The sequence below is a fragment of the Lathamus discolor genome, chromosome 7 (assembly GCF_037157495.1).
Source record: "Lathamus discolor isolate bLatDis1 chromosome 7, bLatDis1.hap1, whole genome shotgun sequence".
NCBI classification, from domain to species: Eukaryota; Metazoa; Chordata; class Aves; order Psittaciformes; family Psittacidae; genus Lathamus; species Lathamus discolor.
The window spans coordinates 6,745,412-6,772,026 of NC_088890.1; the positions used below are offsets into that span (position 1 = coordinate 6,745,412).

Sequence of the window (26,615 nt, forward strand, 5' to 3'; positions counted from 1 at the left end):
AGACAGACCTCTGCCCCTGGCTGTGCTTACCAAGATTTATTGACTTGATGCACAGCACTGGCCCCAGCTCCCCTGACAAGCAGGCAGGGAGCAGGGCAAGGCGGGCAGGCAGAGCCAGGCATTGGCCAGCCCCTTACCCCAGAGCCAGTGCAGCCAGAGGTGGCACAGGGACAAGATGGCATCACTGAGACCAGGAAAGGCAGGAGGCACCGGGCAGAAGGTTCTAATGGCACCTGGGCAAGGAGAGCACAACTCCCAGGAGGGCGGCTGGGACCTGATTTCAAGGACACAGCCAGGATGCTCGGCACAGGCATCACCACTGAGCCAGCACTGAGCACAGCCATGCGGCATGATGCCATGCGGCATGATGCCATGCTGGCAGGCATCTGCTGTGCCCATGCCCTGCCCCCTCTTAAAGCCCTGTGTCCCACTGCTGGCATCCCCTCATCCCACCCCTTGCCAGGGTGCTCAGCCCTCAGAGGGCAGCGGGGGCACCGATGCCAGGGCGGACAGGAGGCGGGCGTAGATCTCAATGCCCCGCAGGAAGACCTGCTCATTGAGGAACTCGTTGTGGTCATGGAGCAGCACTGGGGTGCGGTTCATGGGCGAGAAGCCGATAGCGGGGTGTCCTGCCTGGGGATGGGGGTACAGGGTGAGGCCGGGGCTATGGTGGGCTCCCGCCTGGAGCTGCAGGTCTCACCCTGGTGTGGAGCCCATGGGTGGGCTGGCATAGCACTCACTGCTCGGATGTAGCGGCTGTCGGTGGCAGCTGGGAAGATCTCGAGCTTGAGCTGCAGCTTCCTGGCAAGCAAGATCCTGTGTCAGCACAGGCACAGGGGCAGCCAGGTCTCCTGTCCCCCTGCCACCCCATAGGCAAAGATACCATGCCAGGAAGGTCATATCCTCCAGTACACTCAGTCCCATCCCTTTCAGGGGGGCATGGGGAGATGCCTTGGCACAGCACAGAGCACACCCTCCCAATCCCTGCCATGACCCCAGAGACCTGTGGGGACCACCTGGCTCCCGCCAGAGGATGTCCCCATCAGGGTCCTGTCCCTCCTGGGGACACTACTCACATGTCCCTGCAGACCCCGCTGAAGGCTTTCCACCACGGGTTTGATTCCTCAGTGGAGGTGATGTGTTGGTCCATGCATTTCTGAAGGAGGGATAGGGCAAGTGATGGGCAGAGGGTGGGCACGTGGCAGGGAAGGGATGGGCACGATGCACCCAGGTAGCTGAGACCCCCTCACCTGGAGAAACTCATAGGTGACACCATCCCCAGCATCCCGGCACCATGTGGCTACCTGCTCCTCAAAGGCCTGAGGCAGACACCAGAGGAGGAGTGTGAGCAGGGTACCCCCAACCCACACCCAGACAGTGGGACCGGCACGGTGCCCACCTTCAGGTCCACGGTGGGTGGGATGCGGATGTCGAAGCCGGCCGCCATCTCAGAGGGCACCACATTAAAGGAGACGCCCCCCTCCAGCATGGTCAGGTTGAGGGAGGTGACATCCCCTAGGGTCAGGCTTGAGTCGGACTTGAGCCTCGAGGGATGCAAGGGAGAGTCACCCTCTGCCACCTGAGGAGGAGGAGAAGCACTCCCCCACCCCACGGCCAGCCCCAAATGGGGAAACCGAGGCACAGAGCGGTCGTGCCAGATCAGAGCCTGGCTTGGGAACCCAAGGACCCCCTCCATGGACCAAACTGAAACCACGGCCATCCCACTGCCTGTCTCCTACCTCTGCTTCTCACTCTCCCTGAAGGCCAAGAAGGAGCTGATGACTTTGTGCTGGGGAGGGAAGGGCAGCAGGTGAAGACTGGCCACATGGCAGGCACCTGGCAGCCCCAGGGCATGCAGAGGAGTGCACAGGCTGTACCCCCTCTCTTACCAACTTCTCAGCCGCTGTGTTGCTGATGAAGCGGGATCCATGCCCGGGGCTGCCCATGCACTTCACCTTTATCCCTGCGGCAGTTTGGGGAGAAGGCATTGAGCAGAAAGCCCGGGTGGCACCAGTGTCTCAGCATCCAGGATGGGGCAGTGGGCATGTAGTTACTCACACCATGGGCTCTTCTCGCCATAGAAGACACTGAAGGTGTCCGAGGGGCTGGCCAGGCCTGTGGTGGGCACAGACAGGGGGTCAGCAGGGCAGAAGTGCCATGATGTACCCCCCTCTGCTCTGTCTGCCCTGGCAGCATTTCCCCTCCAGGCTGGCACCGTGTGGGTCACTGCTGGGGAAGGAGACCCGGGGGGGTCCCTGGAAGCCGTGCCAAGTGTCAGTGCCCAAGGGTTGATGCCAACAGACAGAGGGGTGTGTGCCAAGAGGAGACACGTCCCTGTGCCAGCCCTGCCACCACTCACCCTCATCCAGGGCGAAGCCCACGTTGAGTGCTTTGAACTCTGGGCGTTGCACGAACATCTCCATGCCCTTGTGTCCACCCACCTCCTCATCTGCAGGGGAGAGCCTGGTATGGAGGAAAGAACCGGGGTCCCCCGGCCCCCCCCCCCCCCCAGTGCACCCAATGTCCTTGGACATGGAAACTCCTCCAGCCCTGAGCTAGGGGAGCTCAAAATCTGAAGAGGCTGGCAGGGAACTCCAGAGCATCACCCAGCTGCCAGCCCCTTCTATCCCCCTAAGAGAGGACACCCTGGAAACTCACCAGGCACAAAGGTGAGGTGGATGGTGCGGGGAAAACACTTTCCCTCTGCCTTCAACCTCCGGATGGCCTCAAGGTACCTGCAGGGTGAAGGTGGTGCCAGGTCATCATTCAAGAGAGGGGCTGGTGTGCTCAGAGCAACCCCAGGGGGGATAAAGCAGTGGCACCCTCAGCCCCTGCTGAGGACCACTGGGGGTGGTTATCAGTCCCCGGGGGACCCTGGGGATAGTGGCATCCTGTCCTGCACCTATCAGAGGCACCCCCACCAGCATGCCCATCTGGTGGGCACAGAGCCTTCCACTCACTGGATGGAGACACACTTCATGTCCTGGGCACCGCGGGCGTAGATGTTGCCTTGAGAATCCTTAACAGCCTCAAAGGGTGGGTAGGTCCAGTGTTCCTGCAGGGAAGAGCAGCCACCATGGCAGAGGGACACGGCAGGCCCCAGCTCCCGTTCTCCTACGCCACATCCCCCCCACCATGCCCGTCCCACGCCTCCCCTTGTCCCAGCACCTCAAAGACAGGCACAACGTCGGTGTGTGAGTTGAGGAGGATGGAGCGCAGGCGGGGGTTCGTGCCCTGCCAGGTCAGGACCAGCACCACACGGCCCTGGCACACCTGTGGGGCGAGCACAGGATGTCACTGGGGTCCAGGCTGGGGACAGAGGAGCTGGAGCTGAAAAGCAACATCCTGAGAAGTGTTTCTTGATGCCACCTGGCAGGTCACCCCTTTCTCTGCTGGGATAGGGCAGGCAGCAGGCTCAGGCATGCCTGCACACCCCACCCGCAGCCAGCCAGAGCCCAGCAGCAGGCACAAGACCTGGCTGCCATTCAGAAGGAGGAAAGGAGACAAACCAGAGTCTTCCCCCAGAGCCAAGGAGCTCCCTGGGTCAGTCAGTGCCCAGCAAGAAGTTCACTGCAGCCAACAAGACCCTGCCAGGTTCCTGGCTAATGATAGCACAGGCAGCTGCAGAGGTCAGCAGGGACCAGATGAATACGGGCTTAAGGAAGGGCTCAGGTCAGCTCATGATTACAGGCGGAGGCGATTCATTCCTGCTCAGCTCCGGGCAGCATGCAGGAACAGCCTGGTCACTAAGATTCTGGGCAAAGACGGATGGATGGATGGACAGATGCATGCACGAACAGATGCGTGCATGGACAGATGGACAGACTAGAGGCTGCTCCTTGTCTCACCTCCACTTTCTGGCAGGCCAAGCCCAAGTCAGTGCCGACGCGCTCCAGAAACTGGACAGCAGCATCTAGGGAGGAGTGGGGATGCCTGGAATTACACTGGGATTTCCCTCCCCTCTCACTGCACCCCCCAGGGACCTCAAGGCTCCCTGGGGTTCCAAGGCCAAGGAAGAAGATGACCAGAGAGGGCAGGTGATGGAGGTCCTGGGCACAAAAGGTGACCAGGAGCAGGGACAGGAGTGTCCCATCACCATCCCTTTGGGCGAGGATTAGGGGAACATGAAAAAATAAAAATGGAAGGGGGCGAGTCAGGGGGATGATCTCCCATAGGAGTCTGGGAGCTCCTCACCAATAAAACAATTTTGATGTACCTCAGTACATGGAAGGATAGAAACGTTAACAGAAGGACATCAGCAGAGGGTTGCTGCCCACACCCAGGGCAGCATGGAAAAGGGGGACCATGGGGCATGGGGCTGGAGGAGGTGAACAGCAGCTCTGGGAGCACTCAAGACAACCCTGCCCTAACCAAAGCCACCAGCAGAGATAAGGCGCAAAAGTGTTTGCTCCTTAATGCCACAATCAAAACAGCCCTGGCACAGGATTTAGGCACCTGGGTCCAAAGACCAGAGCCATAAAGTCATATTACCAGATCCCAACACAGCTCTCCATTCTGCACCCCCCCCACCCCCTCATCCTCACCATAGTCAGGTTTGGGGTGCACAGTGTCGATCCTCAGGTACTCCCGGAAAAGCGTAACTGAGGGGTCCTCTGAGGCCCCCGCGCTCTTCCCAGGCTTTCCCGGTGCCATGGCAGGGACAAAGGCTGCAAAGCTCTGGGGGAAGAGCTGCAAGATGGTTAATCAGCCACCGGCCCCTCCAAAGTCCGCAGCAAGCTCGGTCGTCACAGAAACCGGAGTGGGACAGGACAAAGGTCTCCCCGGTACAAGTCCTGGGACACCACGACCATGGGAGAAATCCCCCCCTACTCGGGTATGGAGGCAGGATGCCCCCAGTGTGTCCTTTCATTCTTCCCCCAAAGCACATGTTCCTGCCTCAAACACAGTGCCAGGGCAGGCGCAGGCAAGGAAAGAGGGACACTGCATGCTTAGGGAGTGGAGGAGAGGTGCAAGGAAAGATGCTGGAGATGCAGGCAAATGGGGTGGTCAAGGGGGATCAGGTGCTTACAGAGGACAGAGGGGCTGTGGGCTACAGGAGTACACGAGAGTGACAGGCTATTGGGAGTTTGAGGGGTGCTGGGCAGCCGGAGGAGCAGGAGGATGTGGGGTGCTTAGGGGCACATGAGGGGCGAAGGGGAACAGGGGGGAGTATGGCAGTAGGGGTGCAGGGGATCATTGTTAAGAGTGCGAAGAGATGCAGGGACACCATGGTTAGAGTTATGGGAGTGTGGCGTGCCATGGCTAGGGGTGCAGGTGTGTTGTGGTTAAGGGGGTGGAGAATAGGGAAGGTGGGGGCAGCACACCACGGTTAGGGGTACGAGGGTGTGTAAGGTACCATGGTTAGAGGTTCAAGGACTGCATGGGTTGGGATGCAGCAGTTGCATTATTGGGGTGCAAGAGTAGCACAGGCAAGAGGGCAGAGGGGTGCTGGATACCGTGGCTGGGGGTGCAGGGGATGCAAAATACCACGATTAGGGGTATGAGGGTGTACGGGGGGGTGCAGAGTACCGTGGTCAGGGGATACAGGAGGGTGCAGAGTACCGTGATAAGCAGGTGCAGGAGGGGTGCGGGGTACCGTCGTTAAGGGTGCACGGAGGTACGTGGGGGTGCGGGGTACCGCGGCAAGTGCCGCGTGTTCAGGGAGAAACGAAGCTACGGGGTCAGCCCCCGTGGGCTGCGGGGCGCTGCTGGCTCGATCCCGCTCCCCGGACACCCGCCCGGCCCGGCCCTACCTCCGCGCTGCTGCCGCCGGCTCCAGCCCTACCCGGCCCGGCCCGGCCCGGCCTGGCCCTGCTCCGCCCGCTCGGTCCCGCTCCGCTCCGCCCCGCGACCGGCAGCGGGCAGGAGGCGGGCAGGAGGCGGGCAGGGGAGGAGCGGGGCCACCGAATGGGTTGAAGGCAGGGGGCAGGCAGTGGGACTGCAGTGCACCGTGCTGTCCCACACTGCAGGAAGAGAGATGGGGCTGGAGCCCGGCGGCGCTTGGAGACACACGCAGAAACCAGAGCAACATCAGTTTATTGGCCTCCTGACAGACGACACCCTGTCCTGCCAGCAAAAGAAACTCTCAGTCGTTGTCCCCTGCCACCCTGGGGACACCCCAAAAGAGAACAGCCCCCCCCCCCCGTGCATCCCAGTCCTCCACTCGGCAGGGAATGAGGCAGTGCTCACTTCATCTGGCGCAGGAAGCCCAGCAGGGCCCGGTGGAAATCCTCCGGCTTGTCCAGGTAGCATGCATGGCCAGCATCGGGCACCACGGCCACACGGTGGCCAGGGAGGTGCCGCAGGCTCTGCAGGGCCTGGGTACCCAGCCTTGTGTCACGGTCACCATACAGGATCAGGGTGGGTGTCTTGGTAAGGGGAGAGAGAAAACCAGAGAGGTTGTGAGAGGGGGAACTGGCCACCACACTTCCCCTGGGCTGTGCCCACCTCCATCTTGTCACCATACGGGGCTACAAAGCCAAGGGTGCAGTAGCTAGCTCCCTCATGAGCTGGATGGGCACAGGTCCCCCTCACTCACCCCAAAACAGGGCCACCCTCAATGCCACCCTCCAGCCAGTTGGTCCACAAGGCTTTCCAGCATACAGGGACCCCTCAGCAGCCCAGTAACCCACCTCACCTGGACCCGCTGGTACTGCTCAGCAGTGTAGTCCTTGGTGCCCACAGGTGCAATAGACACGAAGCCAGCCAGCTGGTCCCCATGTGCCAGGAGGAAGGGGAGGACAAAGCGGCCACTCATGGAGGGGCTGACAAGAACAGGCCTCTGCATGCCCAGCTCCCGGAGGACATGGTCCAGGAAAGCCACCCGGCCCTGCACTGTAGCCACTGTCTCCGTGGGAGGTGAATCCCCATAGCCTGGCATGGGGCAGAGAGCATGGGGTGGGTGCAGGGCAGGGTGGATTGTGCAGCCTGCAATGGTCTCTTCCCCCAAGGCTCAGCTGGCCTGGCAAAAAATGGGCACCCAATCAAGCTACAGTGGTTCTACAGCCGCAGCCACATTCCAGCCAGCCAAAGGTGGCCACAGAGGCCAGTGCCCCAGCACACTGCCCCAGGGACCACTGCTAGCATGAAGAGGTCCAGAGCCCAGCGGTGGCTGAGGTGAGGGACTGGAGCTGTCCAGAGGGATCAACTTAAGCGCAGTGCCATGGTCCTACCAGGCAGATCTATTGCGACCGCGCGGTAGCCTTCTCCAGCGAGCAGCGCCAGTGTGCCCAAGGCTTCCCACGTCTTGGAGGTGAATGCCTGGCCATGCAGGAACAGGACATCGGGCCTGCAGTGGGGACAGGCGGGAAGGGGCTCAGGGAAGATGCCATGCCTGCAGGCGTCCGGCAGCCATGAGGGCTCGCGTAGACCGATCCCCGGACCTGTCACCCCCACCTGGCTCCAGCAGTGGCGCCGGAGCCCGCGGGCTGACCCACCTCCCGGGGCCGGCAGTGCCGCCGTGCTGGGGCCCAGCAGAGACCTCCCTGTAGAAGACAGGGGGCTCTCCCGCAGCCATCCCCGTCCGTGCCGTGGCGCTGGCCACCGGCCAGTCCCGCGTCGCCTTGTCAGAGCGGGTACCAGCCGAGCGCTGACCGTGCCGGGCGGCCGGGAGCAGGAGGTAGAGGAGGAAGGTGAAGAGCACCCCGAGGAGCAGGAGCCCCAGGCGGCTGCGGGTGAGCGGCATCTGGAGAAGAAAAACGGCGGACAGGGACCTGGAGCCCCAGACCCCACTGCTGCGGGGGACAGGCCGCAACCCGCAGTGCTCTCCTCAGCTCTGGGCCGGCCTGCGCCCTCCCCACTCAGGGGCTGGCAGTCCCGCCCGGCCCCGGCCTCCCGAGCTGCCGCCGGCCCCGGCCGCCGGCGCTGCCGCCCCTCGGCTCCAGCCGGGACATTCGGCTCCCCCGGCTCGGCCCTCCCGGCGCCGCGCCCGCGGCCCCAGGCCCCGCCTGGCGGGAGGCCGCACGACTGCAGGCCCCGAGCGCTGTCAGCCGGGGCCGCGCCCACCGCAGGCTGCCGGGGCTCGGGGAGGAAGGGCTGGGGTCGGGAGGGGAGCCCCGGCTCGCGGGGCTCGGCGGGGCTCGGGCAGCGCTCGGGTCGGTTCGGCAAGGGCTCGGCGGTGCTCGGCAGAGTTTGGCTGGTTTGGCTAGGGCTCGGCAAAGTTCGGCAGAGCTCGGGCTGGGCTCTCGGCTCCACTCGGCTAGGGCTCGACGTACTTCGGCTCCGGTTCGGCTCCGCTCGCCTGAGCTCGGTGGGGCTCGGTGGAGCGGGGCCGCTGCTCCCCCTCGTTCCGCTCCCCCGCCCTTTGGACCCGCGGCGCGGCACCCGCAGCCCCGGAGCGCTGCGGGGAGCGGGAGGCGAGCAGCGGCCGGCACTGGGGGCAGCGGAGCAGGTAAGGGCCACCGGCCCAGCGCTGGGCGGGGAAACTGAGGCAGGGCCCGGGCTCGGGCCCGTGAGCGAGGGGCCCCACGCACGCACCCCGGTGCTGGACCCCGTTGGGGTCCCCCAGAAAGAGGGTGATGCCAGGGTAACCCCGTGGTCCCAGTGCCAGGGCACAGCCCCTGCCTTCCCACAACCGCTGTCCTCGACACCGGGACAAGGCCCAACACTCCTCCTGCTAGACATGCGTCTGTGGCTTTTCACTCCTCAACCCCCGCAGCAGCCCTCCCGACCCCAGGCATGGCAGCCCCGCGGCTCACCGAGAGCACCATCACAGTGGAAGGCCAAACCCTCTTCTACCGCCAAGCTGAGCCGGCCCAGCAGGCACCGAAGCTGCCGGTGCTGCTGCTGCACGGCATTCGCTTCTCCTCCGACACCTGGCTTCAGCTGCGGACGCTTGCCACGCTCTCCGAAAACGGCTACCGAGCTGTGGCTATCGACCTGCCGGGTAAGGCGCCGTGGTAAGGACAGGCTGGAGCGAGGTGGGAGCCAGGGGGAGCAGTTAGAGCTGCTCGGGTTTGTGGTGCCGGGATGGCAGCCCCGGCATCCCGCTGTGCTGGCTTCTCCTGGTCACTAGGCGGCTGGGACAGTGACAGAGCAACTTCTGTCTCCCATGGCTCAGGGCTGGGCCGCTCGAAGGATGCTATAGCCCCAGCACCCGTGGGCGAGCCGGCGCCCGGAGCTTTCCTGAGGGCTGTTTCAGAGGCTCTGTGCCTTGGTCCAGCCGTGGTGATCAGCCCATCACTCAGCGGCATGTACTCCCTGCCCTTCCTCTTCCAGCACAACCACCTGCTCAAGGCATATGTGCCTGTGGCACCCATCTGCACCGAGAAATTCCCTGCGGAGCAATACGCCCAGATCAAAGTATGGCCTGGAAGGACATTGAGGGAGGGTGGGGACTGGGAGGGAGTGGTGGGAAAGAGACCTTGCAACCAGAATAGGCAGGAGAAAGACCAAACTGGCTTCTGCCAGGGGAAAAGGGGAGCATGATGATGGAGTGTGACCATGGGTAGCCAGAAGGGAAAGAAGGGGCATTAGGAGACCCAGGAGTCTAAGCCTTAGTTTCTCCTTGTCATGGTGGGTGGGGGAGATGTCAAGTGTCTCCCCTCCATTTCCTGCACCAGGGTGTCCCTGGTCAGGAGGAGCAGGTGCTTGGGTGCTGTTGGCAAGCTCAGGGTGTGTTCCCCTTCTGCAGACCCCCACGCTGATTGTTTATGGGGACCAGGATGTGGAGCTGGGGCAGACCAGCCTGAAAAACCTGCAGCACCTCCCTGAGCACCGGGTGCTGATGCTGGAGGGCGCCGGGCACCCCTGCTACATAGACAAGCCCAATGAGTGGCACCGTGGGCTCCTGGACTTCCTGCAGCAGCTGGAGTGAGCAGGATGGGCTGTATGGAGGGGCCCATGGGGCAGGGGGATGTGACCAGCCCTCCCACCCCTCCACTTGCACACATACCCATGTGCCAGCCCAGCTGTGCCACACCATGCTGGGTCCACGCCACGCCACCTCCTCCCTTGGGACCAAATAAAGCCCTGAGCTCTGCCACCACTTTCCTGCCACCTTCCTCCTGCTTCTTTCCACTTTCCCTGCCCCCTTCCCTGATCCCCACCTCCTCCACAACCACAATCCCATGCACATTTGAGGGGTGACAGCAGGGGAGGTGTGGTCACTGAGGGACAGGATGTTTGGGGAGCGTTTCCCTATGGGTGAGTGCTGGCTGTGAGGCTGCTGGAGCCCACCCATCACTTCTGGCAGGACCCCTGGGGGTCTCAGAGGGTGCTGGGGAGCCCTGGGGCTGTTCAGGAACAGGTATGTCCCCCATGGTGGTGGCACCCATGTCTCCAGCTTGCCAGCCTCTTCTTCATCCTCCTTTCTCCCACCTCTCCTGGTGTAATCCACAGGAGCTTAAAAGGGAGCTGCCAGCCCCGCAGGCTCCTGCTCAGCGCCCCAGGGAGGCGGGGGGCGATTTATGGAGTAAGTGGCTGCCATGAACAGATGAAGGGGTGGGTGGGGAGGCCTGACAGACATCTAGCTGGACAGACAGGGGGACAAGCCCTCTGCCCACCACCTGCCTTCGCCCCGCTTTGGTGCTGCTGCACTGGGGACACAGATGGAGCCGGCAGCGGGGTGCCCCCCCCGCCTTGCCCCTCCTTCCCCAAGCCTGCCTGGGCTTTAGCTGCTTACGCCAGGGCCCAGGAGGATTTAGTAGGGGAGATAACAGGGCGGGGAGAGTACTTGGCTGTGGGCGCAGGATGCCGGGGAGGGGACACAGGGCAGTGCCAGGGTGCAGGAGATGGTCCAGGGAGGAGCTCGGTCTGGAGCATCCCTTACCCCCCCCCCCCGTCCCCGGCTCCCTGTGGGAGGCCAGCCTCCCAAACAGGGGTGCCTCTAGCCCTCCAAGCACAGCCCCCAGTGCTGGAGGGCTCTGGGGTGCCAGCTGCCCTGTCCCTTCCCGCTCCGGTGTCCTTGAGCCCTCGATCCCTGCCAGCTGATCGGCTTCCAGGAAAAAAAACCCACGCAATTACAAAGAGGGGTGATGTGTGAGCCAAAGGGGGGGCCGTTGGGGGCAGGAATGTCCCCAGCGGTGGCAGATGGCCTTACCCAGGGTGCATTGTTCCTTTTAGTGCCTCTTATCCGCTGTAATAGGATCCCGGAGGGAGGGATGTGGGAGAGGGGAAGAGCGAGGGGGGCCCCGGCGTGGACCGGGGTGGGGGCCGGGGCTGCCAGCCTGGCCCTGGCCTGTCAAGCGGCTCATTGTTCCTGCCCCGGGTGCCACTGGGCGCCGCCGGGGACAATGTGGCACTGAGCGGGGTGGCCGGCGGCGGAGGGACGAGGAGCGCGGAAAGGTACCCACCTGCCAGGCCCGGGGGCTCGGGGCGGCCGGGAGGGCGAGTGGAGAGAGGATCCCCCTGGGACGGGCTGGGGCCTTCCTCCTGTGTGTCCTCCCACCCCTCACCTCCCTTTGCCACCAGAAGGTGCCCCAAAGGACGGGCGGTGCCCAGCCTGTGGCTGTCCCGACTCCGGCAGGGTCAGGTGGCCTGTGCCCATCACCGCGGTCTTTGGCATCCCTGCCATGGCTCACCTGGGGGACAGCACCTCCTCGCCCGCGGAGCCCCCACATTGCCTATGGCCATGGGGGGCACCCATGGCCCTGCTGCCAACCCCCTGCCCCACTGCCAGCTTCATCCTTCTCTTTCCGGCGGGATCTTTTGTCCCCGCTGCCGTTCACCCCCGGGGGTTCGGGGGACCCCGGAGGCTGCCCGCCCCTGCCGGCACCACGCAAGGCTGCGGGGAGGCAGATTACAGGGGGGTACACCCCCCCGCACACCCTATCTCAGCCTCCCCTCCGTCGGGAACAGGAATATTCCCCAGCTGCTGGTAACAGGGGGATGAAGATGCGGCGTCCAAACCACCCCGGGGGGTGCAAACCGTGGCACTTCGGGGGTGCGGAGCGCCCAACCTGTCCCCCGCCCCCCTCACCCTGATGCAGGAGATGTGCCGTAGCAGCAGCGAGTCCTGCCAGCACCTAAAATAACCGCCCCACCCCCCCGCCGTGCCCGCAGCCCCAGCCCCAGCCCCAACACGGGTGCTTTGTTTCCAAGCTGCTTGGCATTGCCCGGCCCTCCGGGAGCCAGCGGTGCCGCAGCCGCCCACCCCTGCCCGGACACACGGCGATTGTCCTCGGGGCTGGCACCCGGGGCCGCGGCCACCCCCCGGGCACAGCGCGCAGGAGCCGAGGGGTGGCCCTGGGGTGCTCTGGGGGGGTGGGGGGGACAGGGTGCAGCGGCATCATGTGTTTGGCATCACTTCGTTCGGGCACTGGGTTTGGGGTCCCCATCGAGGGGGTTGCCTCAGTTTCCCCCGGGGCTTTGTGCATGGACAGGAGAAGGGAGCGGGAGGAAGAGGAAGGCTTGCACGGCCTGTGGATGACCCAGGCCGCCTCTGCTCCCCCTGCCCTGTGTGCCACCACAGCAGCAAGCACCTGCAAACCGAACCCCATCCCGCAGCATCCCCCTTCCCTCCCATTATCCATCCAGCTCCTGGCTTCATGCAGGTGCAGTGCCAGCTCCAGCCCAGGCCCAGTGTGGGCCCGGTTGAAGACAGCTGCCCGCAGGCTCAGGCAGACACGCAGCAGTGAGTCCCTTTTGGGGAGCTCCCAGAAGGTGTGCAGGGTGCCAATGGGGTACCACAGGGCCGTGCAAGCCTCCGCTGCCAGAGGAGGGCACAGCACTGCCCTGCCTCAGTTTCCCTGCTTCCCAGCCTTGGGTGCTTTTCGGGCTGCAGATTTAGGGGAGGGGTAGCTGGGGCCTCCCCCTTTCTGGAACTGCCATGTCCCGCAGGCTCAGCTTCCCCTCCTGCCATGGCATCGCAGGACGGAGCCAGCAGCCTGGGCGGCAGCCCCGAGGAGACAGAGCTCAGCATCACCCTGACCCTCCGCATGCTCATGCATGGCAAGGTAACAGCAGGGAAGCTTGGCTCTGCTCAGGGGGGTCAGCAGTACCCAGGGTGGGGGACCATGCTGGAGCACCAGCTCCACCAGACCCTGGTTTCTTCCCCTGCATTCCCAGAAGGGTTTCTTCCTGCATCCTAAGCTGGGGAGGGGCCATTTGATGGCCCAGTGTCACCAGGCTGCCGGTAGCCATGAGGCAGGGCCTGCCTGTTTTCTTATGGGCAGAGGAGGGATGTGACAGGCAGGGAGCTGCCTGCTGATGGGGCCACCCTCGTTTCTGCCTTTGCAGGAGATCGGCAGCATCATTGGCAAGGTAAGATTTGGGGTCCAGGGCACCACCAGCCCTGGGCTTCCCTGGACCTGACCATCTGCCCTGTTCCTCTCCCTGCAGAAAGGAGAGACTGTTAAAAGGATACGAGAGCAGGTAAGGGCATGCTGGGGGGCTGCCAGGTCCTGATGCCTGTCCTACCCGCACCTGATGGCTCCCACTAGCCCAGCCCTGCCCCCCAGTCCTGGATGGACCCAGGGGAAACACAGCTTCATTCCTAGGAAGGCTGCAGGTGGGAAGGGGAAAGCCCAGGTCCACAGGCATTGAGCCCCCCCATGGTGAGCCCTTCCTTGGGTGGGGGGACATGGAGCACAGGGCCCACGCCATCCCTGATGGGGTGTGACACTGTCCCCAGAGCAGCGCACGCATCACCATCTCAGAGGGGTCCTGCCCCGAGCGCATCACCACCATCACCGGCTCCACCGACGCTGTCTTCCGTGCCGTTTCCATGATAGCCTTCAAGCTGAAGGAGGTAGGCAGACCCCACAATCCCACCGGGTACCCCCATAGCTGTGGGCTCCTGGGTGTCCAACACTGCATCCCCATTTCCTCACAGGACCTGGGAGCAGGGGGTGATGGGGCAGCAGCAGGCAGAGCACCGGTGACGCTGCGCCTGGTCATCCCAGCCAGCCAGTGTGGCTCACTCATTGGCAAGGCAGGAGCCAAGATCCGGGAGATCCGGGAGGTGAGGCTGGGGGTGCTCTGGGTGTGGGCTCCCCTTTTCCCTCAGGGAGCACAGAGCCCTTGGAACAAGGGCTGCCGTGGTCCCTCAGGGGCTGTGGGAGGTGATGCAGGAGTGGAGCATCACCCTGCGGGTCCTGCAAAGCTCCCTGGGGGCCAGTGAGGGTACAGGGGAGGTGGGAGGTGCTGAGCCCTGAGGGCGGAATGGCTGAGGGACCCCAGCATCTCCCTTTGCCCCTCAGAGCTCAGGGGCACAGGTGCAGGTGGCTGCTGACCTGCTGCCCAACTCCACCGAACGGGCCGTCACCGTCTCAGGGGTGCCGGACACCATCATCCAGTGCGTGAGGCAGATCTGCGCCGTCATCCTGGAGGTACCCACTGAGCACATCCCAAGGAGGCACATGCTGCCTGATCCCCCCTCGCCAGGTCTTCCCATGCCCATGTGGACCCAGGCGCTGGCAGCCCTCTGCACAGGAGTCCATTGAGCACGCTGCCTCAGTGGTGCTGGGGGCTGTACCCAGCTTGCTGGGGGCATGGGGGTGGCAGAGGGGGTTCAGGGGGACCTGTGGGGCAATGGAGACATTCAGCCTCATCTCTTAAACCCTCCACCTCCTTCCCTCCCTCTCCAGTCACCTCCAAAGGGGGCCACCATCCCCTATCACCCTGGCCTCTCCTTGGGCACCATCCTGCTCTCTGCCAACCAGGTAAGGGGCTGCAGCACCCCCCAGGCACAGGGTGGCCGGGGGGGCTCAGCTTCTGCCCAGCAGGGCAACTCCAGTGGGCTTGGGGTGGCCTCCCTGCCGTGGGGTGAGGCCTGAGGCAGGGGCACCACCTGGCCCCCTACTGATGCCCGTTTTCTTCCCCCCAGGGCTTCCCCATGCAGGGCCAGTACAGCGGGGTCTCTCCTGCAGAGGTGAGTCCGTCCCTCTGGCAGCACATCCCTGATCCCGTGGGCACTGTGTCTGTGCCTGCCAGGGATGCCTGTCCTGGGAGGTGCTGGGTGCCAGCATCCAGCCTCAGGAGTCCATAGGGAATAACACCTCCTTCCTCTTCCTCCTACTTCGTGCAGGTGACGAAGCTGCAGCAGCTCTCAGGGCACTCGCTTCCCTTTGCTTCCCTGGGCCACACCCCCGCCGTGGTGCCAGGTGAGCATCTCCTGTGCCCCTCCTGACCCACTCAGCCACCTAGCCCTGATGAAGGGGTCCCCATCCCCTGCACCCTCTCTGGTCCCAGCCCCCCAGCACGGCTATCTGCCCCCTGAATGACCCTGCCCTTGATTTCCTGGGGTTCCTGCACCCATCGGAGACCCCCAACCCTGCCGTGGGGGAGCAAGTTACATGTCTCCCCAGGGATCCTTCAAGTTTGTCCCCAGGGACATTGAGTGTCCCAGCATGGGGCTGGGGTAGGGGCACAGAGCTGCTGGAGACCCACCTCCTCCACTAACATCCCTGTCTCTTTCTCCAGGCCTGGATACCGGCTCCCAGAGCAGTTCCCAGGAGTTCCTTGTACCCAATGACGTACGTGTATGTTCTGGGGTGGTGACAGGGACCACAGCTTGTCCCCATCCATGTGTCCCACCCCGCTGCCACATTGCAGGGGCCAGCACTGGCCCACACAGGGGAGGCTCTGCCTTGGGGGCCAGAGAAGAGGCTTCAAGGGCAGAAGCAGCTGGAACAGCAACTAAGGCACAGGAAGGGGGAAAGGGCTCGGCCAACACCAAGGAATAGCCCTGGATGTGTCAGCCCAGTGATGCCAGCCAGGGAGGGCCTTGAGTGAGAGCAAAAAGCAGGGTCTGCCCAAAGAAAGCAGCACCCTGCCCTCCGGGTGTCTGCCTCAGTTTCCCCAGTACTCCCAGACATAGAGAGTGGCCAGTGAGCCCCTGGGAGCTCCCTGGTTGGCATGGCCCCTCCGGCTGCTCCCAACTCACCCCAGCCTCTGCCTCTCCAGCTCATCGGCTGCATCATTGGCCGACACGGCAGCAAGATCAGTGAGATCCGGCAGATGTCAGGTGCCCACATCAAGATTGGGAACCAAACTGAGGGCTCCAGTGAGCGGCACATCACCATCACGGGGTCCCCCGTCAGCATCACCCTGGCTCAGTACCTCATCACAACCTGGTAGGTACTAGGTGCACTTCCACAGCACCCCAATGCAGCTCTGGGGTGACACTCCCCCCCCCCCCTCCCAGCATCCTCAGGAAGGACGAGCTGGCCACTGCTTTGAGGTCCTGAGATTTTGGGTGCAGTACCCTAGACCCCACAGGGTTTGAGCACCAGCTTTTCAGCCCTCCTCAGCAGGATGCCCAGGTTGAAGGCCTGTGCCAGAAGGGATGGGGCACGCAGTCCCTGCACTCTAAGATGGGCAGGTTGGGGTGAGGGACCTGCTCTGTCGCTGTGGTCCTCACCACCTCATCACCACTTTTGGTTCCCCAGCTTAGAGACGGCCAAATCTACCTCCCAGGTGCCGCCAGGCCCTGGCTCCATGGACCTCGGCATGAGCTTCAACCAGCCTCTCACCCCTGGCTCTGGTGCAGCGCTGCCTACCGTTGCCCCGGCCCACCCAGCCCTGCTGGGCACCCCCTACACCATCTCCCTCTCCAACTTTATCGGCCTGAAGCCAATGTCCTTCCTGGCTCTGTCCCCGTCCTCTGTGGCAGGCCCCAGTGCCACCTACATGACCAAGATCTCAGCTACCAATGGCACCAAAAAAGCCGACCGGCAGAAGTTCTCACCCTACTGAGCCCTGCCGGCAGGTGGGTGCGGGGGGCCAGGGTGCCACCCAGTGCCAGGGACACCCCCTGATTCCTACCCTGTCCCCAGCCCCTGCCAGGCGCCCCATGCCCGGGGTGGACCTTTTGGCCCCTGCCCTGGGGAAGGGCCTTCTTGGCAGATGCCCACGGAGGAAAAGGCTGCTCTGCTGCCTGCTGCCCATCCCGGCAGCACTGTGTCACCCTCCTCAGTTTTCCTGCATGGGGACCACGTGCCCTGGTACTGGGGGGTGAGGAGCTGTCCCCGCTGGCCTGTGGTCCCTTCTCTCAGTGCCCTGTGCCGGGGTGGGACCCCCACCACCTGACCCTCGCCCTGCCCGTCCTGCTGTCCTGCTGCTGCCCACCCTCTGGCTGGCACCCAAATGCTGGCTCCCATTGGATGAGGGGTTGACTGGCCTCTCTGGGGGTCCCCCTTCCTCTGGCTCTGGTGGGGGGGCCACGCTGGGGCAATCGCCTCCCAGCATACCCATCCAAGAGCCAGTCCCTGCTGGCTTGGAAATGCTGTATATATAAGTCTATATTTTTTCCTCCTTTGTAACTTTTCAATGGTTTAATAAAAAGACAAAATTTACAAGAAACCAGATAACAACATCCCCCCCCAGGGTGGAGACACCCCCGACACAAGGGGCAGAACCAGTTCCTGGGGACATGGGTGGTGGCTGGAGGGGCATCCCTGTGGCCAGGGGGATGCCCCTGGCCCTCAGCCCCAGCTTCTTTGGGGGTCTTCCCGGAGCCCCGTGGGGCAGTTTGAGAGGCCATGGGGCAGTTCTCTTCCAGCCCACCAGTTATTACTGGGGCAGGGGCATCTCCAACCAGCACCATTCCTGGGCCCTTTATAGTGGGCTGGGAGTGATGCCTCCAGCATTCCCCAACAGTGTCCAGTCCCCTTTCTTGTGCTGGGGACCCCATGGGAGTGTCCCCAGAAGCAATGAGACTGGAAGGGGAAAGTAGCTCCTGGTCCTCTCCCACTGCTGTTGCCCAGGGGTGCCCCACATGACCCCACCACCGCCCTGTGCCACCACGTCCACCACTGGCCAGCAGCCCAGTTTGGCTGGCACATGGCACCACTGGCTGGGCTTCAGCTGGGCAGCCGTGTCCGTAAACATACTGGCTCTGGCTGGCCAGCATTCCCCATGGAGGACATGGTTACAGGCATCACATGCTGCCATGCCAGCAGGATAAACACAGACATGGCCAGAGCCAGCCCCAAGGGTGCTGTCCTGCTGGTAAGTGCCATCAGTGACAGGAGCTCCTCCACCCAGAAGTTAGTTTTGGGTTAAGCAGCCAGAGATGGAGGGCTCTATGACAGCTCTCCAGGCTCAGTGGGGATTACTGGTGTTAGTGGTGTTAGCTGGTCCATTGCTCCTGGGAAGGGTACAAGGGACATCTGCTCTTCCCCGCTGGCCGCAAGTGGTCCCAGCAGGGTGATGGAGATGGAGGTGCCCTCTCATCTGCCTCTGCACAGGAGCCCCGTGGCACCCTGTGTCTTGAGAAGGGTCCATGCAACTGGCCGGTGCTGGTGGAGCCAGAGACAATCCCAGCCTCTGGAAGGGAAATGAGGCTTCCCCAGATCTTCCTTCTCTTTAACGGAGAAACCATCTTCCACCATAAGCTCAGAGAAGAGGCAAAACCTGAACAAGGACCCCTCCAAATCCAAGCGGCTGGATCAAAAGCAGGTCCAGTGGGTCCCTGGCAGGTTCCCTGCCCATCCTCCTGCCCAGCACAGTGGGATGGGGCCTCCTGCTTCTCAGCTGCTCTCTTCAGGAACTTGACCTGGGATGGGGAAGCTCACCTTGGTCTGGTCCAGCCTGTCCCTGGGGCTGGGGCTGATGCAGCTGGCATGGGTCTCCAGTGTGCAAGTTGCTCTCTGGAGGAACTGCAAGAAGTTCTCCTGGACAGAAGCCTCCGAGATGGAAAGACAGAGTTCCTGGCCCAGCGGCCGGTTGAAGCAGCTGCGCCTGAGCCGTGCCAGCTCCTCCCGGATCTGGCGGTTCAGCAATCCATAGAAGAACGGATTGATGGCAAAGGAGGAGTAGGCAATCCAGGTGACCACTATCTCCCCGTGCCCACCAGCCTCCGTGCCAGCAGCCATAGAGGAGTGCAGGTGGAAAGCGAAAAAGGGCAACCAGCAGCACAAGAACTGTCCCACAATAAGGACCAAGGTGAGGATGGCCTTGTTGCTTCCCAAAAAGCGTTCTGGTGCCAGTCTGGGCACCGGCAGGCTCCTGGTGATGACGATAGCCACTAGGCTGGCGATGGAGTCAGATCGGTGTCTTGGTGCAACTGCCTGTGCCTGCACAGGCGCGTGCTGCTGGGATGCCATCCGGGCCACACGGTAGACACTGCTATAGACAGCGAAGATGATGATGGTGGGCAGAACAAAGCAGGCAATGCTGAAGATGATCAGGAAAGCCTTCTTGTGGGCCCCAGGGCTCCAGTAAACTGTGCAGCGGCTGGCACTGGTGGCCCCGTTGTCTTGAGGCCAGCCTACCAGTGCCAAGACAGTGATGAGAACAGACTTGACCCAAATGATGATCACTCCTGCCACCGCCAGCCTGATGGTCATCTTGACCTCGTACCTCATGGGGTGGACGATGTAGTAGTACCTCTCCACGCTGATGATGGCAATGGTGAGGATGGAGGCACTGATGAAGCAGACATTCAAGAATATCAAGCCCCGGCACTCGGCAATGCTGTAGATTACCCTGCTGAAGCAGGAGGAGCTGGAGATGATTCCCACGGGCATGAGGAAAATGGCAGAGAGGAGGTCAACCATGCAGAGGTGGCCGACAAAGATGAACTTCCTGAGAAGCGGGGTTTTGAGAATGACAACCATCACCACAGTGTTGGCCACCAGGGCGGTGAGTGTGAGCAGGACCATGCAGAGGAGGCCCACCACCTCCTGGGCAATGGACTCCTCCCGGACAGGGAGCAGCTTTAGGCTGTCTGTGGTGTTCAGCCCCATTTGGCTTGCCATCCCCACTGAGGGCTAAGCCAGCAGCTCTGGTGCCTGGGCAGCAAGGGCTCATTTCTTGCATCCATTAGAGAGAAACCCCACCACAACCACGGCCACCATCTTCTCCTTGCCTGTTGAGGGGAGGAGTAAGGTGTCAAGGAGAGCCAAAACGAGTGAGAGCCACAGAGAAACCTGGAGACAACCTGAACCCCTCCAAGATGCTGGAGCAGGAAGAAGTGCCTGGCGAGGTCATGGCACCCTGCTTACCACTGGGCTGGCATCTGAGCTGTCCCAGCCTGGCCATGGATGGCACTGCCATGTGGCATGTACCTGTGCCAGGCTACCCCATCCCCCTGCCCCAGCTGCACCAGCACCCCTCGAAGAGGGACAGCACGAACCCACCTGCCCCATCCCTGCTCCTTGCTCCCTCCGAGGTTCTCTCTGGGGCTAGGGAGAGGACTCAGCTCACCTCTGTTCCTGCGGAGGTAGGTGATGTCTCCTCCTTGCCCCGGGTCTCTCTCAGGGTGCAGCTCCCACAGCAGAATGGGGCCACTGGCTCTGTGTGAGGCCACACTCCCCACACTGTCACCCGCTCCTCACACTGTTTGCCTGCATCCCGCCAGCTGCGGATGGCACCAGCTGTCACTCCCGGCACTGCCTGCACTGTGGCGGTCCCACGGGCAGCTGCTGGCTCCTAGCAGCCAGTGGGGGCTCAGCAAGGGGGGACCAGGGTCCCCGAAGCCCTGTGTTCCATCAGCACAATCACCCGTGGCCTGGTTCTTCTACAAGGACAGCTCAGACTCAAGGTGCTCAGAGCTCAGGGCACGGATATACAGGCAGGTCTGCAGGTCTCCTCCCCGCAAGCACAGGGATGCTTTGGAGCATCCATGGTGCACTTAAGTAATGCAGATGGCAGTGGCCCTTCCCTTGCACCCCATGGACCCAAACGCATGTTTACAGGGCACACATAAGGATGGATGAGATCCTCCATGCCCAGGCTGGGGAACATATCTTACTTGTCTTCTGTAGCCCTATTGTCATAGCGATGGGCATTAGCTACATGCCTTGCTAAGGTGAGGAGGGTACCTCCAGGGCTGTGAGCCTGAGCCCAGTGCCGGGGAAGGTCATGGAGCAGATGATCCTAAGCGAGATCACACAGCACAAGCGGGACAACGGGGGATCAGGCGCGCAGTCAGCATGGGCTGACAAAGGGCAGGTCCTGCTTGACCAACCTGATCTCCTTCTACGACAAGGTGACCCGCCAGATGGATGAGGCAAAGGCTGTAAGCACTGTCCCTTTGGAGCTTCATAAAGCGTTTGACAGTGTCTCCTCCCACAGCGCTCTCCTGGGGGCCCTGGCTGCTCATGGCCTGGATAGGGGTGCTCTTCGCTGGGTCGGAAGCTGGCTGGATGGCCGAGCGCAAAGAGTGGTGGTAAACGGTGTTGCATCCAGGTGGTGAGCGGTCACTAGTGGTGTCCCTGAGGGCTCGGTGTTAGGGCCAGTGTTGTTTAATATCTTGGCTGATGATCTGGATGAGGGGATCGAGGGTACCCTCAGTCAGTTTGCTGACGACACCAAGTTGGGTGGGAGTGTTGATCTGCTGGAGGAGAGGAAGGCTCTGCAGAGGGAGCTGGGCAGCTGGACCGATGGGCTGTGGCCAGTGGTATGAGGTTCAACAAGGCAAAGTACCGGGTCCTGCGTTTGGGTCACAACAACCCCATGGAACACTCCAGGCCTGGGGAAAAGTGCCTGGAAAGCTGCTCATGGAAAAGGACCTGGGGGTGCTGACTGATGGAGCTGAACATGAGCCCGCGTATGCCCAGGCAGACAAGAAGGCCAATGGCATCCTGGCTTCTATCAGCAATAGCGTGGCCAGCAGGGCCAGGGCAGGGACTGTCCCCCCGTACCGGGAACTGGTGAGGCTGCACCTCGAATCCTGCATTCAGTTCTGGGCCCCTCACTACTGTACCTCCAGCACACTGAGGTGCTGGAGCGGGCCAGAGAAGGGCAGCAAAGCTGGTGAAGGGCCTGCAGCAAAGTGTGATGAGGAACGGCTGAGGGAGCTTGGCGGGGCTTTTGTCCGGAGAAGAGAAGGCTCGGGGGGACCTTCTCTCTCTCTATGACTACCTGAAAGGAGGCTGGAGAGAGGGGGGTGGGCCTCTTCCCCTAGTTAAGTTTAAACCCGTTGCCCCTTGTCCTGTCGCTACAGTCCCTGATGAAGAGTCAGGGACTTGGATGCCCTGGTAGGCCCCCTCAGGCACGAGAAGGCTGCTACGAGGTCTCCACGCAGCCTTCCCTTCTCCACCTGCAATTGCCTCGGGCTGTGTTTGCATGGGGGGTGCCCCAGCCAACCCGTGGCTGTGCCTGGGATTGCCGTGACCCAGGTGTAGGACCTTGTGCTTTGCTTTATTGAACTTCAGGAGATTTTCGTAAGTCTCTGTTGGGGGCCGAGCGCCGCCTCCTTCGTGCCCATGGCAGCAATGAGCGCAGCCACTGTAGGCTAAACCTTGAACTCATCCTTCTTTCTTCCAGCTTGAGGACGGTCTGAGTCGCCAAGGAGGAGAGCAGGGGGCTGGCGTCTTTTCTTGGGCCTTCAAGGACTGTGTGGACAAAGCAGGAGAGGTGAGCTGACAGCCCTGTGCCCCTCCAGGCAGGGCGCGTTACACCCCATGATGCCCAGGGCCGGGAGGGAGCCAGCGGGCAGGAGGCTCAGCTGGAGGCTGCTGCTCAGGAACACCCCCCTCCACAAACACGCTCTCCCCATGGATGCGCTGGCAGCAGAGGGCCCCTCGCCTGGGGCGGTTCTGTGCCAGAGTCCTTCCTCCTCCCCACTGCCCTCACTCACCCTGTTTGATGTACTCCCTTGTCTGGCGCTCGCGCACGTACTGCCCGATGAGCCCTGGGGGGACGCAGTTTGTTGGGGAACCCGCTGCCTGTCGGGGACCCCAGCACCCAGCCCGCCTGGCCACAGAGCTCCCCAGGGAGGGCTGACCCTGGGGTGCTGTGTCAAGGAGGGGACGAGCCTCCTGCCAGCCCAACGCGTGAAGGCAGGAGTGGCTGAGAGGGGGCCAAGGGATGCTCTGCGGGTCCTGCGCTGGGATGCAGGGACCCTGTCAGAGGGAGGGACGCAGGGTTCATGGCTCACCGATGAACCTGACAGCGTCCTGCCTCAGGATCTCCTGTGGGCTCTGCAGGTAGACCTCACTCTGGTGCAGAAAGTCCTTGGTCTTCCTCCTGTTCTTCTGCAGCTGGAGAGAGAAGGGTGCAGGGTTGGCGCAGAGCTGCCCCCGGGTTGGGCTGTTCCCCCATCCAGGGCCACCCTTCTTCCCCCCAGCAGGACGTTCCCAGCTCTCCACCGTGTGGCCTTCGGGTTCAGAGGGAGCCCAGGGCTCGCCACTGATGCTGGGGTGCCACTCTGGTGGCAGGGTCCCCCTTGGGACCTGGGGGTGTGCACAGCGTGGAACAGAGCCTGCTCCAGGAAGGTGCATAGAGCTGCGGGACACAGCCCTGCGTCCTCCCCGCTGGGCACGGGGCAGGGCTCTCCCGGTTCGGATCCCAGCAGCGCTGGGGCTCTGCTCACCAGGCGCTCGCTGATCTCCCATGTTTCTGCAGTCAGGGCCAGCTCTGTCAGTTCCTGCCACTTCAAGAACCAGCCAGCGAAGTAGAGGGCTTCCTGGGCGGCCTGGGAAGAAGAAGAGATGCCACCACCAGCCCTGGAGGCACAGCACCCTGTGTCCTCCCTCTTAGCAGGGCTCGGAGCCTGTCCCGGTCCCTGCAGGGAAGACGCGCGAGTTGGGCACTGGTGCTGCCACCAGGCTCAGCAGCACAGGAGAAGAGAAGGCCAGCCAGCCTCTCTGCCTGGAAGCCCCTTGGGGCTGCAAGCTTTTGGCCTCGGTGGCCCCAGGCTGCTGTGGAGCAATAGCCTTGTCTTTGGGGCTGCAGTGCCCCGTGCCCCATGGCAGAGGCTGTGTGGAGGGAGCCGGGTGGGAAAAGCACCCGCCACCCTCTTCATCCAGGAGGCAGGAGGAGAAAGGCAGCAGTGGGTGAGGGGGGGCTCTGGCTGGTCCTAGGGCCTCAGCAAGCTAGACCTCATGGTGACACATGTTTGAAGGCTCCAGTGTCACCAGCGCCCTGCTCAAAGGACCGATCTGGCTGGGAATCCCACCTTGGCCACGTTCTCTTTCTGGTCGTGCAGGTGAAAGACCAGTGGCAGCAGGCTCTCCCACACCTCCTCCTTCATCTTCGTCTTTTCAGCACCCGTCACAAGCCCCATCACATATTGGAATAAGCAGATGGAGAGCTGCCTCACGGTGTCTGACTCCTGCGGGAGAAGGACCTCAGCCCCAAGCCCACGGCGAGCAGGGGGCTGACGTGGAGATGGATGTTCCCAAAACAGCCTCCTCCAAAAGGGAGCGAGCTGCAGCACGCAGAACGTCTGCCCAGCGGGGCTGGGGGACACAGCAGGAGACCGGGGGCGGGCTCGGGGATGCTGCCAGGGCAGGGTGGGGCTCAGCAGCCCTGCTGCCATCCTGCCACCACCAGCTCCTGCAGCAGGGAGGCCAAGCCAGGCTTAGTCCATGACGGGAGGGGATGGGGGACAGTCCAGACCCAGAGGGCAGCGATGGGGCAGTGGGGGAAAGCATCCCCCTGCAGAGCACGGGGCTGGGGTGGGAGGTGTGAATGGAGGTGCCCCGTGCAGGGGCACAGGGCTCTCCCCCAGCCTTACGTTGTCAAAGAGCAACCGGAGCTTGGGAGCTATGGCAAGAGCTCTGAGGCTGAGTGTCTTCTCGTCCAGCAGGTGGAGCAAGTTGTTGAGCACAAGGATGGCCACGGGCACGGCATCGCTGTCAGGATCCTCCAGGCACGCCACGATGTTTGGTATGAGGGTGAGCATCTTCCTTGCCTGCGTGACACATGGCACCTCGTGTTTGTAACGCAGTGACCGATGGCAGGAGTGAAAACCCCCTCTGCAAACACCGGCCTCCCCGCTGGCTCCTCAGCAGGCAGCACAGGTTACGAGGGCGAGCATGAGCCCAGCAGACTGGGCTCGCAGGCACAGCCAGAGGGGAAGGACAGACAGCACGGGCTCCTCGCCATCCCCTCGGCTGCCCCTTCTCCAGCAGAGCCCCTGGGCAGGCTGGTGGGTGCCTGTCATTGCCTGGGAAGCTGTCAGAGGTGCCGCAGCCCCTGCTGCGAGTGCTGCATTTCACCCAAGGGCTCAGCACCTCACAGCCCGGCTTTGCAGACCCCACACGTAGGCTGGTGGCTGTGCCGCCAGCACCCCTGTCGGGATGTGCCAGCAATGGTAGCCCCTTCCCCACAGCACTACTGCCTCTCTTCTTGCAGGGCACAGCCTTGGGGCACTGGACCGGGAAGGCGCAGAGCTGGTACTTCTCCCGATGCCCGAAACGCTGAAGCCACCCGGTTACCCAGCAGCACCGCTGTGCCCTGTGCTGCTGCCCCGGTGACCCCCACACACCATGCAGGGCCTCTTGGAGAGCCTGTAGAGAGTCCTGAGCACCAGTCTGGGCATCCCCACGCACTGGCTCTGCAGGTACATGGGGAAGATGCTCATAGCACGGTCCACAGTATCGCCGGTGTTGGTGCGCTTCAGCATCTGAAACACACAGGAGGAGCTGGTGAGGCGCGGTGCTGGCTCCAGCCATCAGCTCCCGGCAAGGACGCTAGAGGAAGAGCAAGCTCAGACGGAGGTGGCAGGGACCGCAGAGAGCCCCCATGACCCACAGCACACTGCACTGGTTGGTTGCCTGCTTCTCCACGGTACCAACCAAAGCCCACCCGCCACCCCAGCTCCCCCCGCAGCACAGTGCTGGGCCTGAGACAGCCGAGCAAGAGCGGGAGACTGGGGGACTGGCGTCGGGCTCACCTCAGTGAGCATGACCATGGCGACCATCTCCCACGTGGGGTCCTCCACACTAAGGAGATTCACCAGGTGGTCGAACAGCACGCACTGCAGGCTTCTCGGGGTGTTCATCATCTCCCTGGCAGGGGGAAGGAGGCACTGTCAGGCCAGAGCCGGGCAGGCTCACCTCCCCGGGGTTCGCAGCAGTCTGGACAGCAGCAGGCTGCAGCACTTTCTCTGAGCAGCGGGGACCCCCTCGCCATCAGCCCCAAGGGAGCGGGTGCTGTGGGGCACGCGGTCCCCGAGGAGCGGGGAGAAGGGGCTCTCACCTGGCCACGATGCGCACTCCCTCGAGGTGGTGTTGGACTTGGAGCAGGTTGTCCCAGCCACCCTGCTCCTCGATGGCCAGCTCCTCCCACTCAAAGCCCATGTTGCAGAGCAACTTTCTCATGGACTGCACTGCTGACCTGCACAAGGAGAGATGCTCAGCTGCCACCGGGACCCCTGGCTTGGCTCCGGGTGGCCAGCAGGGATGAGAGGACAGGGATGGAGCACCTGGTGGGAGTGAGCTGATCCTGCTGGTACTCCTTCCAGCAAATGAGCACTTCCTTTTGCTTCAGCTCTGTTGTGAATGACACTTGGAATAGCAGTGCAAGGAAAAGCTTAGGGAAAACCTCCTGCACCTCCTTTGGGCAGAGGGACTGCCGGAGGATCTCATGTATCGTCCTGCATGCCTGCAGAAGACACCCAGAAACTGAGACGTCCTCTCATCCCTGGGGAGGTCAGGGCTTGGGTGGGCAGGGAAGAGGAGGGGTTGCCCCGGGAGACAGCAAGGCCTGATCGAGCGACTCACAGCCAGGGACAGGACGCGGGGGTTGTCCATGGTGGCGGCAGAGACCTTGCGCCGCGACTGATTCGTCATTGTGCTGAGCAGCTCCTCCAGCACCTTCCTTGCAGCTTTGGGCTCAGAGAGCATCACCTTCCACATGGCCATGGCGTCCCTGCAGGGACACGGGGCTCTGTCAGCGGGGACACCCTGGAGGATGGGCGGGCTGAAGGCCCTCAGGAGGGTCTTGGGGCCCCCGTCCCAGTGGCAGAGGAGCCCCAGAGGCTGCTGGGCCCCATACCTGCT

At 62.8% G+C, this 26,615-nt stretch overlaps 6 protein-coding genes across 12 annotated transcripts; 2 read left to right on the forward strand and 4 right to left on the reverse strand.

The window, feature by feature from the left end:
- Nucleotides 1–21: 21 nt before the first annotated feature.
- On the reverse strand, nt 22–5,834 carry ACY1 (aminoacylase 1). Of its 2 annotated transcripts, XM_065687917.1 has the most exons (16): nt 5,754–5,834; nt 4,545–4,689; nt 3,849–3,913; nt 3,689–3,754; nt 3,169–3,273; nt 2,961–3,055; nt 2,659–2,735; nt 2,360–2,449; nt 2,059–2,115; nt 1,890–1,963; nt 1,740–1,789; nt 1,400–1,544; nt 1,251–1,319; nt 1,077–1,156; nt 741–801; nt 22–633 (listed from the first exon to the last, which is right to left on the reverse strand). In XM_065687917.1, the coding sequence occupies exons 2-16, from the start codon at nt 4,651–4,653 to the stop codon at nt 469–471; spliced, it is 1,308 nt and encodes a 435-aa protein (XP_065543989.1). In that variant the 5' UTR covers nt 4,654–4,689; nt 5,754–5,834; the 3' UTR covers nt 22–468. The 2 variants fall into 2 exon arrangements, with proteins under 2 accessions (XP_065543989.1, XP_065543990.1); XM_065687918.1 differs by lacking the exons at nt 3,689–3,754; nt 3,849–3,913; nt 5,754–5,834 and having other exon boundaries at nt 4,545–4,630.
- A 185-nt stretch (nt 5,835–6,019) lies between these two features.
- On the reverse strand, nt 6,020–8,201 carry ABHD14A (abhydrolase domain containing 14A). Of its 2 annotated transcripts, XM_065687924.1 has the most exons (5): nt 7,437–8,201; nt 7,173–7,288; nt 6,638–6,873; nt 6,190–6,368; nt 6,020–6,066 (listed from the first exon to the last, which is right to left on the reverse strand). In XM_065687924.1, exons 1-5 carry the CDS (start codon nt 7,682–7,684, stop codon nt 6,036–6,038), a joined length of 810 nt encoding a protein of 269 aa, XP_065543996.1. In that variant the 5' UTR covers nt 7,685–8,201; the 3' UTR covers nt 6,020–6,035. The 2 variants fall into 2 exon arrangements, with proteins under 2 accessions (XP_065543996.1, XP_065543997.1); XM_065687925.1 differs by having other exon boundaries at nt 6,020–6,368.
- Nucleotides 8,070–9,985, forward strand: LOC136018576 (putative protein-lysine deacylase ABHD14B). Of its 2 annotated transcripts, none has more exons than XM_065687927.1 (4): nt 8,070–8,389; nt 8,660–8,884; nt 9,059–9,300; nt 9,632–9,985. In XM_065687927.1, the coding sequence occupies exons 2-4, from the start codon at nt 8,677–8,679 to the stop codon at nt 9,812–9,814; spliced, it is 633 nt and encodes a 210-aa protein (XP_065543999.1). In that variant the 5' UTR covers nt 8,070–8,389; nt 8,660–8,676; the 3' UTR covers nt 9,815–9,985. The 2 variants fall into 2 exon arrangements, with proteins under 2 accessions (XP_065543999.1, XP_065543998.1); XM_065687926.1 differs by having other exon boundaries at nt 8,072–8,389; nt 8,657–8,884.
- Nucleotides 9,986–11,196: 1,211 nt separating this feature from the next.
- Nucleotides 11,197–17,241, forward strand: PCBP4 (poly(rC) binding protein 4). Of its 4 annotated transcripts, none has more exons than XM_065687919.1 (13): nt 11,197–11,283; nt 12,778–12,893; nt 13,177–13,200; nt 13,279–13,311; nt 13,571–13,687; nt 13,772–13,900; nt 14,139–14,267; nt 14,526–14,600; nt 14,765–14,809; nt 14,966–15,041; nt 15,361–15,419; nt 15,844–16,013; nt 16,329–17,241. In XM_065687919.1, exons 2-13 carry the CDS (start codon nt 12,798–12,800, stop codon nt 16,633–16,635), a joined length of 1,260 nt encoding a protein of 419 aa, XP_065543991.1. In that variant the 5' UTR covers nt 11,197–11,283; nt 12,778–12,797; the 3' UTR covers nt 16,636–17,241. The 4 variants fall into 4 exon arrangements, with proteins under 4 accessions (XP_065543991.1, XP_065543992.1, XP_065543995.1 ...); XM_065687920.1 differs by having other exon boundaries at nt 15,361–15,413; XM_065687923.1 differs by lacking the exon at nt 11,197–11,283 and having other exon boundaries at nt 12,853–12,893; nt 13,279–13,447.
- Nucleotides 17,242–18,410: 1,169 nt separating this feature from the next.
- LOC136018529 (probable G-protein coupled receptor) lies at nt 18,411–19,701 on the reverse strand. Its single transcript, XM_065687818.1, is given in 2 exon segments — nt 18,411–19,649; nt 19,651–19,701. Coding segments are annotated over 2 exon segments (1,290 nt in total).
- Nucleotides 19,702–22,292: 2,591 nt separating this feature from the next.
- On the reverse strand, nt 22,293–24,079 carry LOC136018199 (maestro heat-like repeat-containing protein family member 7). Its single transcript, XM_065687230.1, has 4 exons — nt 23,786–24,079; nt 23,201–23,302; nt 22,766–22,868; nt 22,293–22,519 (listed from the first exon to the last, which is right to left on the reverse strand). The coding sequence occupies exons 1-4, from the start codon at nt 23,891–23,893 to the stop codon at nt 22,458–22,460; spliced, it is 375 nt and encodes a 124-aa protein (XP_065543302.1). The 5' UTR covers nt 23,894–24,079; the 3' UTR covers nt 22,293–22,457.
- Nucleotides 24,080–26,615: the final 2,536 nt, after the last annotated feature.

Bases quoted from the DNA above. Each gene is read 5' to 3' on its own strand.
- ACY1 (XM_065687917.1), bottom strand. From the start codon at position 4,653: ATGGCACCGGGAAAGCCTGGGAAGAGCGCGGGGGCCTCAGAGGACCCC. The intron at 2,450-2,658 runs GTGAGTTTCCAG...TCTCCCCTGCAG, and splicing joins CCACCTCACCTTTGTGCCTG to ATGAGGAGGTGGGTGGACAC. The intron at 1,790-1,889 runs GTAAGAGAGGGG...TTCCCTCCCCAG, and splicing joins ACACAGCGGCTGAGAAGTTG to CACAAAGTCATCAGCTCCTT.
- ABHD14A (XM_065687924.1), bottom strand. From the start codon at position 7,684: ATGCCGCTCACCCGCAGCCGCCTGGGGCTCCTGCTCCTCGGGGTGCTC. The intron at 7,289-7,436 runs GTGGGTCAGCCC...TCCCCACTGCAG, and splicing joins GGCACTGCCGGCCCCGGGAG to GCCCGATGTCCTGTTCCTGC. The intron at 6,369-6,637 runs GTGAGGTGGGTT...CCCCTTACCAAG, and splicing joins AGCAGTACCAGCGGGTCCAG to ACACCCACCCTGATCCTGTA.
- LOC136018576 (XM_065687927.1), top strand. From the start codon at position 8,677: ATGGCAGCCCCGCGGCTCACCGAGAGCACCATCACAGTGGAAGGCCAA. The intron at 8,885-9,058 runs GTAAGGCGCCGT...CCCATGGCTCAG, and splicing joins TGTGGCTATCGACCTGCCGG to GGCTGGGCCGCTCGAAGGAT. The intron at 9,301-9,631 runs GTATGGCCTGGA...CCCCTTCTGCAG, and splicing joins AGCAATACGCCCAGATCAAA to ACCCCCACGCTGATTGTTTA.
- PCBP4 (XM_065687919.1), top strand. From the start codon at position 12,798: ATGGCATCGCAGGACGGAGCCAGCAGCCTGGGCGGCAGCCCCGAGGAG. The intron at 13,688-13,771 runs GTAGGCAGACCC...ATTTCCTCACAG, and splicing joins TAGCCTTCAAGCTGAAGGAG to GACCTGGGAGCAGGGGGTGA. The intron at 14,268-14,525 runs GTACCCACTGAG...CTCCCTCTCCAG, and splicing joins TCTGCGCCGTCATCCTGGAG to TCACCTCCAAAGGGGGCCAC.
- LOC136018199 (XM_065687230.1), bottom strand. From the start codon at position 23,893: ATGGGGCTTGTGACGGGTGCTGAAAAGACGAAGATGAAGGAGGAGGTG. The intron at 22,869-23,200 runs GTGAGCAGAGCC...TTCTCTCTCCAG, and splicing joins GGGAGATCAGCGAGCGCCTG to CTGCAGAAGAACAGGAGGAA. The intron at 22,520-22,765 runs GTGAGCCATGAA...GCGTCCCCCCAG, and splicing joins GGACGCTGTCAGGTTCATCG to GGCTCATCGGGCAGTACGTG.